The sequence below is a fragment of the Protopterus annectens genome, chromosome 6.part0 (genome assembly GCF_019279795.1).
Source record: "Protopterus annectens isolate FY-2018-M chromosome 6.part0, PAN1.0, whole genome shotgun sequence".
Lineage (NCBI taxonomy): Eukaryota > Metazoa > Chordata > Ceratodontiformes > Protopteridae > Protopterus > Protopterus annectens.
The window spans coordinates 1,607,281,532-1,607,300,037 of record NC_056737.1 but is presented as its reverse complement, the minus strand read 5'-3'; the positions used below and the strand labels follow the sequence as shown (position 1 = coordinate 1,607,300,037).

Here is an 18,506-nt window from a genome sequence, read left to right as displayed (position 1 = left end):
CTCTTCCCAATCCCTCCTAACATCCTCTGATTCATTTCTGTAGTTATCGTGCAGTGTTTTATATGCCCTACTAATTATCACCTTTTTAACAGCAGCTTTTCTTCTAGATTCTACTAAAAACTCTACCAGTGCTGGTCTTTCACTTAGGATCCTCCTATTCCTTTCTGTTTGCCTAAACTCTGATATCAATTCTTGATTGAGAAGGCAGTCGCTATCCTGCAGTTCAGATATATTCTTGGCCTGTTCCAGTTCTGTTACCTTTCCCTCTCTATTTGCTCCTAGTACTTTGGTTCCTTTGTCAATTTTCTCTATTAAAATCCAGGCCCCTCTTGCCTGTCCTGTCTACCCCTAAATGCAGTCATCCTTTTTCCATACCCGTGTTGGCTTAGTTCTTAGAAGACCTTCTACTACTTTATGAATATAATATTCTGTATAGATATTGTTATCCTTAAGGATTTATATTCAGAATCCTAGACTCTTCTTATTTCTTGATCCACCCCTTGTTTATCATCAACCTTTTCCACTTTCAATTATAGTTTTCTGCTTGTGCTATGCAAAGGAGACATAACTGTGTAGCTTTGAAATACCCTTTCAAATCAGGTAATCCCAAATCATCTTGTTCTATTGGAAGACTTGACTCTTGCCCTCTTCCCCTCCCAGATAAAATCCTTCAATTCTTTATTAATTGCTATCCACAAATTCTCCTCTGGTTGATATAAATATGCCTGAGCTGTGTATAAGACTAAAGGGACTAAAACATTTTCATTGCTCATAATATACATATCCATAAAAGAGAGTTTCCAGTTTGTCAGTTTTTTTATTATCATTTTAGTCTCTTCACACATATCTTTAGCTGCTGTAACAGAAGCCTTTTTAACCCATACTTCTGAGTACTTTGTTTTATCATGTCCCTGTATATATATATATATATATATATATATATATATATATATATATATATGTACTGCTGAACCAGTTTGTGTGTGGGTACATAGTTTACAGCTACTGCCTTTGTTTTATCTTCATTAATTTTGTATCCAGAAAAGACTTGAAACTGCCTCAAGATGTTCCACAACACTGAAAAGTCCTTTTCTGGCTTTATCAGGTACAAAATAATGTCATCTGCATATAAAGCCAACTTTTCTTGATTACCGTACCAGTTACATCCTTGAATTTCTGAGCCCCTTATTTCTTTGCCAGTGATTCTAAGTATAACACAAATAAAGGAGAAAGAAGACACCCCTTCATGTTTCCTCTGTTCAAACAGAATTTTTCGGAGAGGAACCCCACTCCCCACTTTAATTTCCTCCTCCGATCCCTTATATATCCTCCTAATTAATCTTATTATTGTGCCAGGGGAATGCATATAATTCCACTGACCTACTCATAAAATTCCAGCTTACTCTGTTCAGTGCTTTCTCTGCATCAAGAACCAACAATAGCAGTAGTATTTTCTTACATTCTGCTCCCCTCTGGATCATCATTGGTCTATTAATGTTGTCAAATCTTTGCCTCCCCTCCACAAAACTACATTGATCCATTATTTATTAATTTTGGCATCATCTTTGCCATTATTTTAGCCATTATAGACATAAACACTTAATAATTATGATTTAGATTCAAAATGGGCATATATGAAAATGCATCTAATGGGTCTTTACCATCTTTATGTATTATAGCCACCACAGCTTTCTTCTAAGATGTTGGTGCTTCTACTCCTTTTTAAAATACTGTTAAATAAAACTTTCTGGATTTTTATTACTTTCTTCCCTCTTAGCTTCCAAACTTCCACAGGAATTCCATCTATTCCGGGAGACTTTCCTGTAGATCGGTTATACATCACCATTTTATCTCATTTCCTCCTATCTTAACTGTTAATACTTGAGCCTCATCTACCGCTAACCTTGGCATATTTAATTCTTCCATAAACATTTCCATTTGTACTTTTCTTGATTTCCAAATATTGCTGCTTTGTACAGATTTTCATAAAATTACTGAAATATTTCTAATACCTCTACAGCATCTCTGGTTATTTTCCTTGTTATAGTCTCCATAAGCTTGGCAACAACCCAGGTAATGAGACTGTTCAAGTTAGTTTGCATTCCATGTAGCATTGTGGTGGTATTATTTTAGCTATGCATGGATTTGGAATTCTATGGATATTACAGCACCTGAATGCCTTTTGTTATTTTCATACATGGTCTGTTACAGTTGCGTTGTATATGTTAATACTTGAGGTATGTAAATGTTGAGAATAGTAGTGATCCAGGAATGAAACCTTGGGAACACTTCTTTTAGTAGTACATTCATGAAACATTTAATTCTGGCATGGCTCTGCATGTGTCTTTATGTCTTAAATAGCTTGCAGACGTTAAACATTATATAGATGCAACCAGTGTACTACATTCTACTTAGGATAAGCATGTGGGTCACTGTATCTGAGGCTTTAGAAAATAATTAAATGTAGACATCCGAAATATCACTGTAGCATGAAGACTATAACAAATTACAGTCACATAATTAGCCAGCTTGATCAGGGCTGTTTGCGTACTGTGGTCAATTTTTTTTTAAAACGCCCTTATTAAATTATCACTTGAGACACAGGTGAACCTACATTAACAGAAAAGAAAACAAATATACATCACATATATTTTCTTTGCTACTATCATTAGTCCAACATTAAAAAATGCTGAATTTCTGCCTTCCCTTAAACCTCACCCCTCTTTCTCCTGAGCGTTATTATGCAAATATTGTTCTCACAATTTCCATTTACTTCTATGTAATTTTCTCCTTCCATTTTCTAAAAATCCCTCTTCCAGTACTGTTATCTCTTTCATAATATTCAGTACCTCAAATACAGTTGGTGTAAAAGTTAATTTCCATTTTCTAGTAATTGCTTCTTTGGCAGACAACAGAATTAAACTTAATAAGGACTTACTGTGTCTAGGCAATTCAGATCCTGTGCCCCAGCTCAAAAGAATAATTTCCTTACTTACAGCCATTTGCTCACCCAGTGTTTCTGATAGAATACTCTGTAAGGAATTTTTAAAATCTGCCAACACATTACATTCACAAAATGCATGTTCCCAGTTACCTGTTTCTTCTCCATCACACCTCCAACATATGCTGTCTACCTGAGGAAATTTTTTTGCAATCTGATTGAGATATATAAATACCTCTGCAAACACTTCCAAGCAAAGATCCTAAACTTTCTGCACTTAGATGCATACTTGGGAGCCATATGTATGTCTTCCCATTGTTTTCTTTTAAATAGCTTTTCCAGTCTGTCTTCTCAGTCTTTTTTATCCATCTCTGATTGAGTCTTACAATTATAGTGCAATATTTTATATACCCTACTAATTATCCCTTTTTAACAGCTGCTTCAGTTTTAGATTCAACTAAAAACTCTACCAGAGCAGGTCTTTCTCTTAAAATACCCCTGTTCATTTCTGTTTGCCTGTACTCATCAAGCCAAATACCCCTATCCATTTCTGTTTGCCTGTACTCATCAAGCCCTGATAGGGAAGGCAGTCACTAGCCTGCAATCCAAATGTCTTCCTGGCCTCATCCCAGTGTATTACCGTTCCTGCTTGAGTTATTTGTTCACAGTGTCTTTGTTCCTTTGCCAGGTTTCTACAGTAAATTCCAGACCCCTCTTGCATATTTTCTGTACCTCTACTTGCAGTCATCTCTGTCGTCAAAATCTCCTTTCTCCATTCTTGTATTAGCTTAGTTATTAAGATACTTTATGAATATAATCTTCTTTATGGTTATCATTCTCTTTAAGGATCTGCATCCAAAATCCTCTCTGTATTTCTTGAAAGACTTGCCCCTTGTTTCAATATCATCATCCCTTTCCACTTTGAATTATAACATTAAACTTGTGTTACATATATATGAGCCTTAACTGTGTGTATATCTGAAATAGCCCTTCAAATCATGTAAACCTAAACCACCTTGTTCTCATGGAAGGATCAGCTCATCCCTCTAAACCTATGCCCTCTTTTCTTCCCAGATAAATTATTTCAATTATTTATTAATCATTGTCCACAACTTCTCCTTGGATTGATAAAAGTATGCCTGACCCATATACAAGACTAAAGAGACTAAAAAAGATTTTCACTGCTTTTATCCTACTATCCATATCCACAAATAAGAGTTTCCAGTTTCTCAATTTTTGTATTATCTTTTGTTTAGTCTCTTCCCACATATCCTCAGCTGCCATAACGAAAGCCTTTATAATCCATACTCCCAAATACTTCATATTATCATGTCCCCATAACATTTTGTATTGCTGAACCAATTTGTGTGTAATCCACGGCTACAGCCTTTGTTTTATCTTCATTAATTTTATATCTCAAAAAGACTTGAAACTGTCTTAAAATGTTCCACAACACTGACATGCCATTTTCTGGATTTATTAGGTTCAAAATAATATCTGCAAATAAAGCCAACTTTTCTTGATTACCATACCAGTTATATCTTTGTACTTCTGAGTCCCTTATTTTCTTTGTCAGTGGCTCTAAATCTAAAGTGGGCACCCCAACTTAGTTCCTCTGTTCATAGGTTCATAGGTTCATACTAGGCTATCTGCCCAAGGGCATTTATAAGCCTAGCCCATAGTTATGTGGCTTTCACCACCCCTTTAGTTTGAATAAAAACTATGCCTATCATTTTGCTGTGCCTCTGTCAAGCAGTGACACTGAAGTAATCCCTGGGGTATATCTGCAATCTCCCATCCATTGGTCAAGATTCCTCTTGAATAAGGCCAGAGAGGTGCTCTGCCTCACATGTACCGGGATTTTGTTCCACAGCATAGGGAGTCTCTGGGTGATGAATCTGTCCCTCCAGCACGTTCTATTTATAACCGTGTCAAGGTTTAAGTCTCCGCCCTTGTGGTTCTGAGGGATCTAGATTTTTTGAGGTGAAGCATATTCATCAAATCTGGGTTTGACATGGCCTTATATGTCAGGCACAGGTCACCTCTGAGCAAGCGGTATGAGACTGAATAGAGCTGGAGTTCTTTCAGTCGGGCAGCATAAGACATATTTTTGAGACCCTTTATCCTTTTGGTGAGGAACTTTTGGGGCCTTTCAAGCTGCAGCAGGTGTCTGGTCAGATACATTCGAACGGGCATTGTACTCAATCATAGGTCTAATGAGTGATGAGTACAAGGGGACAATGACCTCCCTTGATCTAGATGTGAATCCCTTCATGATCAGGTGGGCGATATAGAAGGTTTTCCTAACTACTTTAGCAACATGAGTGTCAAACGAAAGGCTACTGTCAACCTGGGTCCCCAGATCCCTGATGACTTTTTCTGTGCTCAGTGGATTGCCACCTATATGGTAGCTAGGGGTAACCTTGTTTTTCCCGAAGGGTATGACTATGCATTTTTTGGCGTTTAACTTCAGGCCATGGCTCTGGCACCAGTTATCCGTTTCTGTGAGGCCCTTCTGGAGGATATCTGTGTCAGATGTGTTTTCGACTATGGCACTCAGTTTGCAGTCATCTGCAAACTTTGTCAGCCATAACCCTCCTGTGTTTGCTTGTACTTCAGAAAAGTAGATGCCGAACAAGAGTGGACCCAGGACTGAGCCCTGTGGGACACCACTTGTGACAGGCTTTGAGTCTGACATGGCTCCAGCAACTCTGACCCTGTGGGTTCTGTCACTTAGCCAGTTTGCAACCCATCTTGTGATGTATGGGTTTACATTCAAGCTGATGAGTTTTTCGATGATACCTGAGTGGGGTATTGTGTCAAGGCCTTTGCCAGGTCGAGGTAGGCTGTATGGACTGCCTTTCCCTCATCAGTGGCCTTGGTGACAGTCTCGAAAAAGTCAACCAAGTTTAAGAGGCAGGATCTGCCTTTGACAAAGCCAAACTGGGTTGGATCCAAAGTCTGCAAGTTCCCTATGTCTTTATTTATGAGTTCCATTATGATCCTCTCCATGGCTTTGCAGATAAGGCTTGTCAAGCTAATGGGCGGTAATTTCCAGGGTCTGTGGAGGCACCGCCCTTATGAAGTGGGACCACAGTCGCCGTGCGCCACTCCTTGGGTACGTATCCTGAGGTGAGGCTAAGATTAAACAGCTGTCCTAACTGTGGGTTTAATTCCTCGTTGAGTTCGTGAAGCACACAGCCGGGACACCATCCGGTCCCATGGATGCTGTGTTTTTGCCTTAGTGAGGGCAGTTCTCACCTGGGCGTTGGAGATGTTTGGGGGGCTACAATCCTCTGGAATAGATATCTCTCCTTTTGGGGGAGAGAAGTTTGCACTGAACCTGTCAGCCAGTATGTTGGCAATGTGTGTAGGTTCAGTAATTTTCACATCATTTTGAACTAATTCTGAGCATATCTGGGAGTTTCCTCCTAGGTTTCTAACATAGCTAAAGAAGGCCTTATGATTCTCTTTAGAGTCCTTGGCGATTTTTCTCTCAAAATTTGCCTTGGATGATTTTATGAGAGCTCTTAGTTTTTACTTATAATGATCAAAGGTGTCTTACCTTTCAAGGATTTTGCTCTATCTTGTAGTAGCTTCCTCCTTTTGTTGTAGAGCTTGTTTATGGCTGGGGTCCACCAGACTGGACGCTTGCCTTTGGTACAGAGAGTCTTAGTTTTGTTTGGGATTGCCTGATCCATGCAGTCCTGTAGGTGCTGGTAGAAGGCATTTGTAAGTGATTCAGCAGTTTGAGTAATGTTTACCACTGGCTCAGGGGCCTTAAAGGAGACAACACTAGTTTTAGAAGTGTGAAATCGGCTTTTGAGAAGTTTTTCACTGTGGTCTTTTTTGTTTCAGGTGGGGGCGGGATGAGGACCTCCATCCAGCGAGATTAGTTTATGATCTGATCTCACCAGTGAGGGGTATACTTCCGGTGTTGAACATTTTGATCCCATGTTCGTGATGATGAGATCAAGTATGTTTTCTCCTCTTGTGGGGATGGTGACTAGTTGTTCCATGGCATTTGAGTTTATGAACTCCAGGAATCTTTGGGTTAGAGTGTTCGGGCTTGAGTAGTGTTCCCAGTCTATATTAGGGTAGTTGAAGTCACCTAGTATGATGGTGTTTGGAGATACATTTATCCCCTCCAATGTTTTCAGGAAGGCCATGTGAGGTTCCTGAGTTTGAGAGGGTGGCCTGTAACATGCTACAAATTGCAGAGCAGTCTTGCCTATGGTTAATTGCAACTGGATGGTCTCCGATGCATCGTGCGTTGCCACCAACCTTGAGGTGTGGGTGTCCTTTATGAATATGGACACCCCCCCTCCTTTCTTGGTGTTGTCCGGATTTTGGGGCCGGAACGCATGATATGAGGTGAAACCTGTTAGTGCTGGGGTGCTCTCAGGAGCCTTGAACCAGGTTTCTGTCACAGCACAGACATCGATGTTCTCCATATTGAGAAGGGCCTCGAGTGCGTGCATCTTGAGATTGAGACTTCTGGCATTGAGCAGCATTACCCTTAGTTTTTTCCTTTTGGTGTTCTAGGGTGGTAGGTTTAGAATTTGAGCCTTGCCTAAAAAGGCACTATGGGGGTGGCAAGAGCCTTTGCCAATATCCGGAAGCCCAGGGGTGACAGGTGCAAGCTGTCCCTTGCGAAGCAGCGTGGCTTGTCCAGCATGTCATCCCAGGCAGACAGACATTGGATCCCCTTTGAATGACACCAGAATTTAAGCCAATTATTAAAGCTGATCATCTTATCATCTGATCATCTGATCATCTTATTCAAACACAGTTTCTCTGTGAAGAACCATCCCACTTTAATTCTTGCCTCCGATCCTTCATATATCCTTCTTATTAACCTTGCTGTATCAGGGAATGCAAATGTTTCCAGTGCCCTACTCATAAAATCCCAGCTTACTCTGTCAAAACAATTTTTGTACATCAAGACCTACCAACAGCAAGGGTATTTTCTTACATTGCGCTTCCCTCTGGATCATTATTGATGTTCTTCATATTTCACTGTTGCAGTCCTGACTTGCGGGATTTCCTGCTGTGGAAGTCCTTGGTTGGTCTGACTACTAGAGTAAAAAATCTCCCTCCTCCTAAGGCTGGCGGGTATCCTATCCTGACGTCAGTACATTTGGGTGTAAAGGGAGCCAGATAACACCATGACATCAGTCTTTTCTTGCTGTCAGAGCCCAAAGCAGTGTTTCAGCGCATCGATCAGTCTGCACCAGAGAGAAGTCGTCTAAAGCTAAGTACCCCATTGGGGAACTCTTTTTCTTGCTTTAACCCAGGTCAGATAAGGTGAAGAATTGTCTCTGCCGTGATAAGCAAATCCCACACCAAGACTTTCGTACATTTTGTGTCACCTGCTTAGGCCAGGATTACAACGTCCCTAGTTGCTGTTTTTGTCCCCATTTTAGTTTTAGGACTATCAGGCATAGGGCCGAAATCTTAGGTAGGCATCTTAGTCTGCCATGTACCTTGCATCATCTGATTGCATCCCGAGGTTGAGCTTCCTAAGTGTAGGAAGGATAAGGAAAAAAGACCCAAGCTTAGGGCCCGAGATGAAAACTGTTCACTGTCTGCCACTCCCCCAAGGCTCGTTATCGCTGAGGAAGGTGAGGTGCTTTCGCAGCCCCCTTCTGTGACCAAGGTGGTTGGGCAGGCCTCTGTCCAGACCCTTACAGCATCCAGCATGCTGTTAGGTCTCTCATCTTCTGCACAGGTCTTTGCTTTCAGTTCATCAGTTGGGTCCAGAGTCTCTCAGCAGACCTCAGCTTCCAATGAGCGATCTTTTACCAGTGATGTTCCTTCAAGGCATCAGCCAGCATCAGTTCTTTCTTACAAAGAGACTGGCATCAGGATTGCATATATTCCTAGGCCCAAGGCCAAAGCTACTGCTAAGAAGGGTTCTATCTCAGGTCCTATTGCTAGGTGTACCAGCTCCCAGACACTAGGATATCAGCAAGACCTGGTCAGTTTAGCTGAAGACCTTATCTCTTTAGTCAGAGCTAAGGAACCCCCTTTGGAGTCTTCCCAAGGGAAAAGGAAGAGGGATCCTACCCCTGAAGTATTCTCTGAACCTCCTGATTCAAATGAGGATTCTGTCTTTGAGGAGGGACCCTTCCTTACTTCTTTTGAAGATTCATATTCTGAAAAGAATCTGCTTCAACTTCACCTCCTGAAGACATCATTTTTGGGTAAACACTCTATGCCAGGAGGGACCATTTCCAGTGGGAGGCACAGGAATACTGACAATCTAAAAAGAGGGTTAGGGAGTTTCTTGACCTCCCAGAACACAAACCTTTGGCTATTCTTCCTGTATTGAAGGTGGTAGAGGATGTTTTTATGGTCTCTTCCATGAATCCAGATACTCTTTAACTCCAGCCCCTCAAAAAACAGACAGGTTTTACAGGGTGTTAGACTCATATAAATAACTCTTCAAAAATCCCTCTGCTGAAAAACTGTTAAACAAAATCTTCCAGATCGTTATCACTTTCTTCCTTCCTAATTTCCAAACTTCCACAGGAATACCATGCGTTTCTGGAAACTTTCCTGATGCTTGATTATATGTCACTGTTTTATCTCATCACCTTGTATCTTAACTGTTAGTTTTTGAGCCTCGTCTACCTGTAACCTTGACTTAATTAAGACTTCCATAAATATTTCTATTTGTACTCTTTCTTGATTTCCATATTTCTCTGCTTTATACAGTTTTTTGTAAAATTTCTGGAATATCTCTAAAACCTGTACAGGATCTCTGGTTATTATTCTTATTATAGGTTCCCTTAGTTTAGCAACAATCCTTTGTTGGCCGTTTTTCTATTATTACTATTTTTAAACTCCCATTTTTATTTTATCCCAGTCAGTAGCTATAACTTCTGAAGATATTTCTATCTGTACTAATAACTCTCGAATAATTTCCACTACTCGAATAATTTCCACTACCTATTCCTTAAATTCCTCTCTTTTTAAGCGGTAGGTGGGAAAGAACACCTATCTTATTTTTTACTTGTATTTTATTTTAATTTTATCTTAGCTTTTATTGGTACAAGATCAGGAATAGTTATCGGATGTGTGTTGAAGTGTTCAGTTAAATGCACATATGTGTGGCAAATATAATTTCTCTCTAGTCTAACCCAGTTATTGTTCATTGGAGAATAGTAAGTAAATTCTGTCAGAGTTCCTGCTGAATTCCCATCTTCCATGCCGATTATTTTCATATATTTCTTCAGAAATCTACCCTCTTTTGTTATATTGTCCTTTCTAGATCCCCCTGATACATCCTTACTATTGCAAGTCAAATTCCAGTACCCACTTATAAATATTCCCTGCTGAAAACTGATCATTTCTTCCAAAATTTGTTTAAGCTACATAATAGCAGCTTTTGGTGGAATATAAATACATGCCATTGTAATCCTCCTCCCTTGCCAGTAGCTCCTTACTACCACAAATATACCATTTTTTGTCTTTTTTTCCTCATTGACCACTATTGGAACTCCTATAGCAATTAGTATAATTACTCACCCTTTCCTCTTTCCCTGATATTCGGCTGAATATCCATTCTGAAATTTTCTGTTTGTTAAATTCACATTCTCATTTCTTTCCAAGTATGTTTCCTGCAGCATTGCTATTTGCACTCTGCATTTCTTAATGTAATTCAATACTCTTTTCTTTATATCTATATTTATAATGCCTTCACATTCCATCCAGTATTGACAGTTTAGTCATCATGATAGAAAGCTATTGTTCCCACCTATTATAAATGACAGAATGTGTATTTCTAGTTTTTGTTACATGCATGTACTAATGTGTGACAGGCTGATCTTTTGTACAGGTGTTTCTTCTCCTCTCCATTTGAACCTATGTCACATTTTTCAAGACTTTTTATTTCAATGAAAACCCTCAAACAAAAACTAAATACAAAACAACCCATCCCTTATTAACTTGGAACAAACACACAAAACTATGTACATCTTCAAAACATGAAATTTAACCCTCCAGAAGGGAACAATTACCCCAAGTTGACAGCTGCACCTGCAGGAATTATCCAACCTAAAATTAAGGTTACCCATGCTAAAGTTAATGTTGAAGCCTGTGTTCTTGGTGTCTGTTCTGTTGTTATCCCTCTCCCCTTCCAGATATGAAAAACAACTTGCATGTTTTCAGAAAACATTAACTTTTTGCCTTAATAAAAAGTGCACTGTCTGTCTTTAAATTAAAGTTCTGTTAACTGCATTAAAGTATTAAGGCTGCTAGGAAGGTTGTTACCTTCTATATACTTCCTTTAGTTTTCAAACTTACTGCTTCCCATTATACCTTTAACTTTTGCATTCCCTCAGCAAAGAACGCTCAGAATTTTCAAGATTAACTGTGCTTGTACCTGCAGACAGTTTATCTCCATGGAAATATACTCAGCAGGAAGTCTTTGTAAATTTCGCTCAGAAAAAGAATGCACAGATTTGGAAGGCGGGTGTTCGCTTTAGCTTCTTTTAGCCTGCGAGCCTTAAATTATCTTGCACATTTCACCCATCTCTATAGGGATTTGATTAAGGAATTGTCAACTTCCCTCATGGGGTCCATGTCTGAGGAAGAATTTAAGGTGGTTTCTCCCAAACTGGCCACCCTATATTCGATTGCTAATTTGTCCATGAGGCTACTTTCCAATGCTGCGGAAGGGTCCTTACAGGTGGCGGGTTCAGGCATTGCCATTAGGCATCATGCCTGGCTGTGCCTAAGTGGGTTTGCAGAGGCCTTCAAGATATCATTTATCAGTGCCCCCTTTGATGGTTCCACTCTCTTTGGTCCCAGTGTGAAAGAGACGTTGACCCTCAGTGAACAAGAAGGGAAGACGTTGTCGGCCATCTGGATCAGATTTTCTACCCCTCCAAGGTCCTTCTCTAAGACCCAGAAGGGAAATAAGAAAATGTGGTTTCGGAAGGCACAATCTTCTTTCCAGGATGTTCAGGATGATTTCTCTTCCAGGGGATGGGGAAGAGGTTTCAATGGCAGACATTGCCCTAGGGGCAGAGGAGGCCCACAGAATTAATGTTCCAGGGACCCCTTCTCTGAGAAACCCTTTCAGTGTCCCTGAGACTTTGCCCAACTGTCCTTCCCTGGAGGCAGTCGGGGGTCAGTTATCTTTGCACCCTCTAGCCTGGGCAAGCGTTACAAATGATTAGTGGGTGCTAACCATTATATCCAGGGGCTATTACATTCCCTTTCCAGAAGTCTCCCCAAAATCCAGATGCCACCCAGTCAGAAAGAGTTGGCCCGACCGGAGGTTGCAAGAATTCTTTAAAAAAGAGCCATCCAAGAGGTCTCTGTAGGGCAGAGAGGATCCAGAACTTATTCCCACTTCTTTTTAGCTCCAAAGAGAACAGGAGACCTAGGTCCTATTCTGGACCTCAGTCGCATGAACCTGTTCATACAGAAATCGAAGTTTCAGATGGTCAGTGTGCAGTCGATTGTGCCTCTCTTGTACAGCAATGACTGGATGTGCTCAGTGGATCTCCAGGACGCATATGACCATATAAAGATGGATCGATGGTCCAGGAGGATTCTTCGCTTTCGTTTGGGAGCCGATCACTTTCAGTTCAGGGCCCTGCCCTTTGGTTTCACCAAAGCCCCCTGGGTGTTCACCAAATGCATGGCAGTGGTGGCAGCTCATCTCTGGCTGCAGGGAATCCAGGTGTTTCCCTATTTGTACGATTGGCTCCTAACAGCCCCTACACAGCATCAACTATTGGATAACATGCGTACCTTACTCTACCTGTTCCAGCAGTTGGGGATTACAGTAAACATGGCAAAGTCCTCCTTGATTCCTACTCAACATCTTGAGTTCATAGGCACTCTGTTGGATAACACCACACAAATCGCAACCTTTCTCTTCGTGGGGTATCTCTAATTAGCGTCCATGTTCAAGTTCTGCTGGACCAAACATGTCCTCCAGCTTCACACATTCTCAGGGCTCTAGGATCCATGGCAGCTGCCATTTTCTTGGTTCCGATGACTCGGTACCACATGAGAGTTCTACAGTGAACCTTAGCAGCTCAGTGGTCAGCGTTTCTGCATCCCCCGTTGATCACCATTCGTCTCACCCCAGTATGTCGAAAGCATGTGGTGGATTCACTCACCAGACCTTTTAGCAGGCAGGTCTTTCTCTCCACCGACTCCCATGGTCACCACGGACACTATTGCCTCCATCTCGGGACGATTGCAGTTCTATTGGACAACATGGAGGTTGTGTGGTATATAAACAAGCAAGGGGGCACACGTTCTTATCTGCTTTGTTGAGAGGCCGTCAGAGTTTGTGAGTGGGCAATGTCCATGGGGCGCTTTCTCATTGCAACCCACATGCATGGAGCATCCAACGTGTTGGGAGACAAATTGAGCAGGGCTATTCTGACCCCTCACAAGTGGTCCCTGAATCCAGTGGTGGCTCAACAGATTTTCCATCAGTGGGGTGTTCCGAGCTGCAATCAGTTTTCATCTCCTCTCAATCACAAATGCAGCAAGTTCTTTGCATTGATCCCCCCAAAAGGGGAATCCCCCAGGGATGTGCTCATGCTCGATTGGCCTCCGGGTCTCCTCTATGCTTTCCCCCATTGCCCTTAATTGCCAGAGTACTTCAGAAAGCCAGACACCTCAAAATTCAGTTGATCCTCATTGCCCCCTTTTGACCTCGGCAGGTGTGGTTCCTCCTGCGGTCTCACTTGAGGCATCCACCCTGGGTGCTCGATCCAACTCCCGATCTTGTATCTTATTCGTCTCTGCTTCCGTCCAGGCTAGACTCGCCCATGAAGGATATTATTCTTGCTTCCCAAAGATCTTCCACTAGGAATGTATATGTCAGTACATGGAAGAGATTTTCTGTCTGGACGAAGAATAAGAATCTGGATCCCTTTTCAGCTTCCATTCCTGAGATCCTTCTCTTTCTGATGTCTCTCTTTAAGGAAGGGGTTAGTTTTTCCACCATCAAGATTCAATTGGCACCGATTTTGAATTTTCATCTTAGCGATGATTCGACCTTTTCTTCTCATCTCTGCAAGGCCTTTTTGAAAGGTGTTTTTCTTTTGTGACCCCCGGTTAAACATCCATCCCCTCCATGAGATTTGGTGTTGGTGCTGCAGGCATTAATGAAACCACCCTTCGAACTGGCTGCATTGTGTGATATCAAGTTCCTTTCATGGAAGACTGTCCTTTTGGTGGCAGTAACTTCAGCGAAGAGAGTCTCTGAGCTGCAAGCTCTTACAATTAAGCCGCCCTACTTAATTTTCCATAAGGACAGAGTGTCTCTGAAACCAGTTCCATCTTTTATGCCCAAGGTAGCTTCAACAGCTAATCTTAATCAGTGTATTCATCTTCCAGTATTTTTCCCTAACTATACCAATAAAGGGGAATACATTCTGCACACCTTAGATATTCATTCTCAACTTTCTTTTTGTCTGCACAGAACTAAGGGAGTTTAGATGTTCAGTCCAGTTGTTTGTAGCCTTTTCTAGGAATAGAAAGGGCAGAGGAATTTTGAAAGTTATGGTTTCCCGCTGGATTTTGCAATGTATTTCCTCCATTTACTCTTCAGAAGGTGTTCCTTTATCTGCACCAGTACAGGCTCGTTCTATAAGGGCTGTGTCTACCTCTATGGCATTTGTAGACCATCAATCCCTGGATGACATCTGTGCAGCAGCAATGTGGTCCACTCCTCACACATTCATCTTTCACTATAAGTTGGATTTGGTTTCTAGAAGAAGGACTTCCTTTGGCTCCACGTTTTTTTGGCATGTCCTTCCTTGAGGCCTCCCGGGATTTAGATAGTTGTGGACTCTGACCCTAATGTGAGGAATGGTGACTCACCATTCATCATTGTCCCACCCTCCAGCCCCCTTCTTACGAGATTAGCTGGATGTTGGTGGTCCTGTGTTGGTAGTAGTTGTTTTGGTCTGTTTTCTTCCTTATGCAAACTTGGTCTGAGGGGTTAGAGGGCAGCAGAGCATCATGGGGAGGGGAGGAGCTTGAGCTAAGCTGTTTGTCTAAGTATGCCGGCTCAGATCTGATATCGGATCCAAGACCCTAACGTGATGAAGGGTGACTGCAGATAACACAGATGTCAAGTTATGGTAAGTACATAACTATAATTCACCACTAAGGACAATAAGAGCAGGATCCCAGCTCAGACTTTGCATTTCTGGCTGCATTCAGGCCTTTGTGAGATAAAATCTTTATGGCCTAAACCAAGTCACTTAAGTTCAGGCTTTTACTTAATGTAGCTGGGCTGAGTTTAACCCCTTTCCTTCCAGCATCTTCTGTTAACATTATATACATTTCATCATTTACAAAACAGTCTGACATACATGTATATTTCTTTTCTGTCCAGCAGGACCCACCGTTGATACATTTTTAACACAAGCAACTTTACAAATAAATTTTTAACACAGGCATCTGTACAAATCAGTTTCATATTCAAATGACATATAATTCTTTACAAAACTCCAGCTAGCTATGCTGGCATATATTACACATGCACTGCCCTACTCTCTCTGTCATAGCTGGCACTACTTCACATCTGTACTTAATCATAATTATAGTTTGGATGAATGGGTCCAGCCACATCTCCTTCCCCATTTGGCTTGTCCAGGGGAATGATTTTGTGTTTCTTGTGTTGTGTCTTCAAGGAGCTTCACCAGAGATCTGGTGAGGAGATTGGCTAGCAGAACATCATGAATAAAGGGGAGGGGCTTATAGCCTGGGAACATTTTAGATACTTAGCTGACTGAAAGCCAGATTGAAAAGAATGGACCATTCTGATCATCCAGAAGTGTTCTTATGGTAAGTGCAGACTTCTGTTTTCTGTATTTGATCTTGAATTATACGGGCTTTGATACAGGCCTTTGTTACTCTTAAAGCCCATTGTTCTTCTTTCGGCTTTTCCCGGTTAGGGGTTGCCACAGTGGAATTCCGATCTGCTAATGATTGGCAGTAGATTTTTTTACAGGTGCCGAGGTGTCAGCTCGACACTCAACCTTCAGCGAAGACACGCCCATTCTATGCATGTCTTTCGAATGCCACTCGACCGCGGGGAGGACATACAGACTCCATACTCTTAAAGCCCATTAATGTTCTAAAATAGTTTATGTTAAAGTACTGTAGAGTATGATGTGTATCCTATGCACGTGCTGAGGATGTTTTAAATAACAATATGGGTATTACTGAGTGACAGCATGCATTTCACACTCAAGGGTGGGTGAAAAGCATGTGGGAAGGACAGTTTCAAATAACTTAAGGTGTTTTGTTTTTGTTGTATATATTTCCTAAGAGCACTTTTGATCTTGACCTTTTATTTAAATAGTTCTGTTTTATTTCTGGTTTATGATTAAAAAAGAAAAAAAGGCAAGCTGTTTACTTCTTGAATTTCATTAAAATATTATTTGCTAGATTCTGTGAAAATGTATTGATTTTTTCCATTTTTGGGGCTTTCTAGTTTCTTTATGTAGTGTTTTACATTTGTTCTCATCAACATTCCTAATGTCAAAGCATTAATTATGTAACTTTAAAAAAGGTATTAGTGCAACATAAAACATTGATCTGAAGGGCCTTTCATGTGTGCGTTTGTATATTTGTGATAATCAGTTTGTTTTGGTACCTAAGCCTCACTGTTTGTTGTTAAAAAACATTAGTTCATGCAAACTGCTTTAAACCTCCCATTTGACTAGTTTTGTGACTTGTTAGATGATTCCCAAACAGAATGAGCAAGCTCGACAACATGAAAGTCATCCAGAAGAGACGGAGGAGGAATTGCGAGAACACCATGCACTGATAAATGAGTCCTATGTAGACCAAATTGGAAACCAAAACGAAGTACCAGCAAGAACTGTGCAGGTGAAACAGGAGCCAATTGAGAGTGATGACGAGCAGGAGAATATGGAGCAAGAACTAGAACAAGGGAAGAGGCAAACAGAACAGGACCTTATTTTTAAACAGGTAAGAGCAAGTAAAGTAGGCTGTGATCAACATGCAGTTCTGGTCTGGTCAGTATGGCAGTTCTTTGTATTGAACAGAGGGGAGAGGTTACAAGTAGCAGTTCATGCAGATAGAGGGGGCAATTAAATGTGTTTTACAACTGCACTAATACCTAACATAAAGCATTAAAGAAATAATTTGAGACAGCAATCATTGTCAGTAATTACCTTTTATAATTTAAGTGTTTAGTATGTCTGATGATTGCTGATCTTGGTTTGAGAGGCTAATTGCATAAATGTGAACTTAAATGCTTCTCTGGAGTCACTTCCAACATGTTGCTTCTTGCATTTTCTTTTTGAGTGTGTGTGTTACCGGTTTGCTACTATGGTTTCAAGTGCATTTATTTTGTGTTGTTGCATGTTATTTCCTCTGATAATCTTACCTGAAGGAAGCCCATATACTGACATCAGCTACAAGTGTTTTGTGCTGTACTAGGTAACCTTGTCATATATTTCTGGTTCTTTCTTCTCTTTTATTGGATTAATGTAAAGTGCTGGTTTTGTTTGTGTATTTTGTGGGTCCTAAAAAGTTGGTAACTTTATTATCCCGTGTTCCTCTTGTTTGTCCCTGTTCATGTTTGAACTGATGTGACTGACAACTGAATTTTATTGCTGCAAAAATTAATTATGCATTGGGTCCTGTATGGAGGCAAGTGCCATGTGCACTGCCATGCTTCATTATTTTTAACAATAATGTTACAGCAAAGTAAAATGTGGAAAGCATGTATGGAAGTCATGTTACTGCCAGAAAATTGCAGTGTGTCTAATTGTTCAGATCTTACTGTTCTTCCTTTTTTTCATGTTTAAGCTTTTTCTTCATTTTCCTTGGTTCACTTGACCACTAGGTAGTATTACTGATACCAGATACCCCACTAAGCTTTCAGAAATGTTGCTTATTTTGTTTATGATAAAAATCACAAGACCATCTCCTCTTCCATCTGCATTAATTTCAGTTTGTTTGCCAAAAGAAGACAAGCAAAATTGATTTAGGTCTATTTTCAATTTTAGAAACTCATGTTAGGCAAACATAGCAGCATCAGTTCCCAATCATATTTTTAAGATAACATTTACCAGTTGCAGTCTTTCAGATTTGGATGCTTGAGATTTCCTCAGGTAAGTCAGTCTTAGGTCACATTTTGGTTTTGTGGTAAGGCAGGCAGCAAGGAAACTGGCTAAGAACATCAGAGAGAGAATGACTGCAGAGAAAAGCTAGAGATGGACAGATGTCCCTTCACTAAAGACCGAGCAGTCCTCAAAAAGACAAGAGCCATCCTCCCAAAGAGAGAGACAAAAGAGCATTCCTCTTCCAAGCACAGGAACCTAAGATGGGTGGGAAGTGAGATTGAATTCTGTGGCTATAGCATCATGAATGATGTGTGTCACTGATTCTGCAGCAATGACTACCATTTTGATGTATTGTTCAGTTGAACAGTGTTATGTATATGTATACAGCTTTGACACTAATGAGCTCACTGTAGTTGTTTCCATGTCTTGTGGTACACAGTTCATCTCGATGGTAATCAGTTGGAATGTAAACACCA

At 40.8% G+C, this 18,506-nt stretch overlaps 1 protein-coding gene across 6 annotated transcripts in view; it reads left to right on the top strand.

Annotated features, from left to right (window-relative positions):
• The window catches only part of HDAC4 (histone deacetylase 4), a 3,124,471-nt gene that overhangs the window by 2,051,669 nt on the left and 1,054,296 nt on the right, over positions 1–18,506 (top strand). For 5 of the 6 annotated variants that reach the window (XM_044075061.1, XM_044075057.1, XM_044075058.1 and 2 more), the window contains one exon: positions 16,676–16,927. In XM_044075061.1, coding sequence (XP_043930996.1) covers positions 16,676–16,927 — 252 coding nt within the window. The remainder of the gene's footprint in view (positions 1–16,675; positions 16,928–18,506) is intronic. The other variant, XM_044075060.1, reaches the window with a different exon arrangement.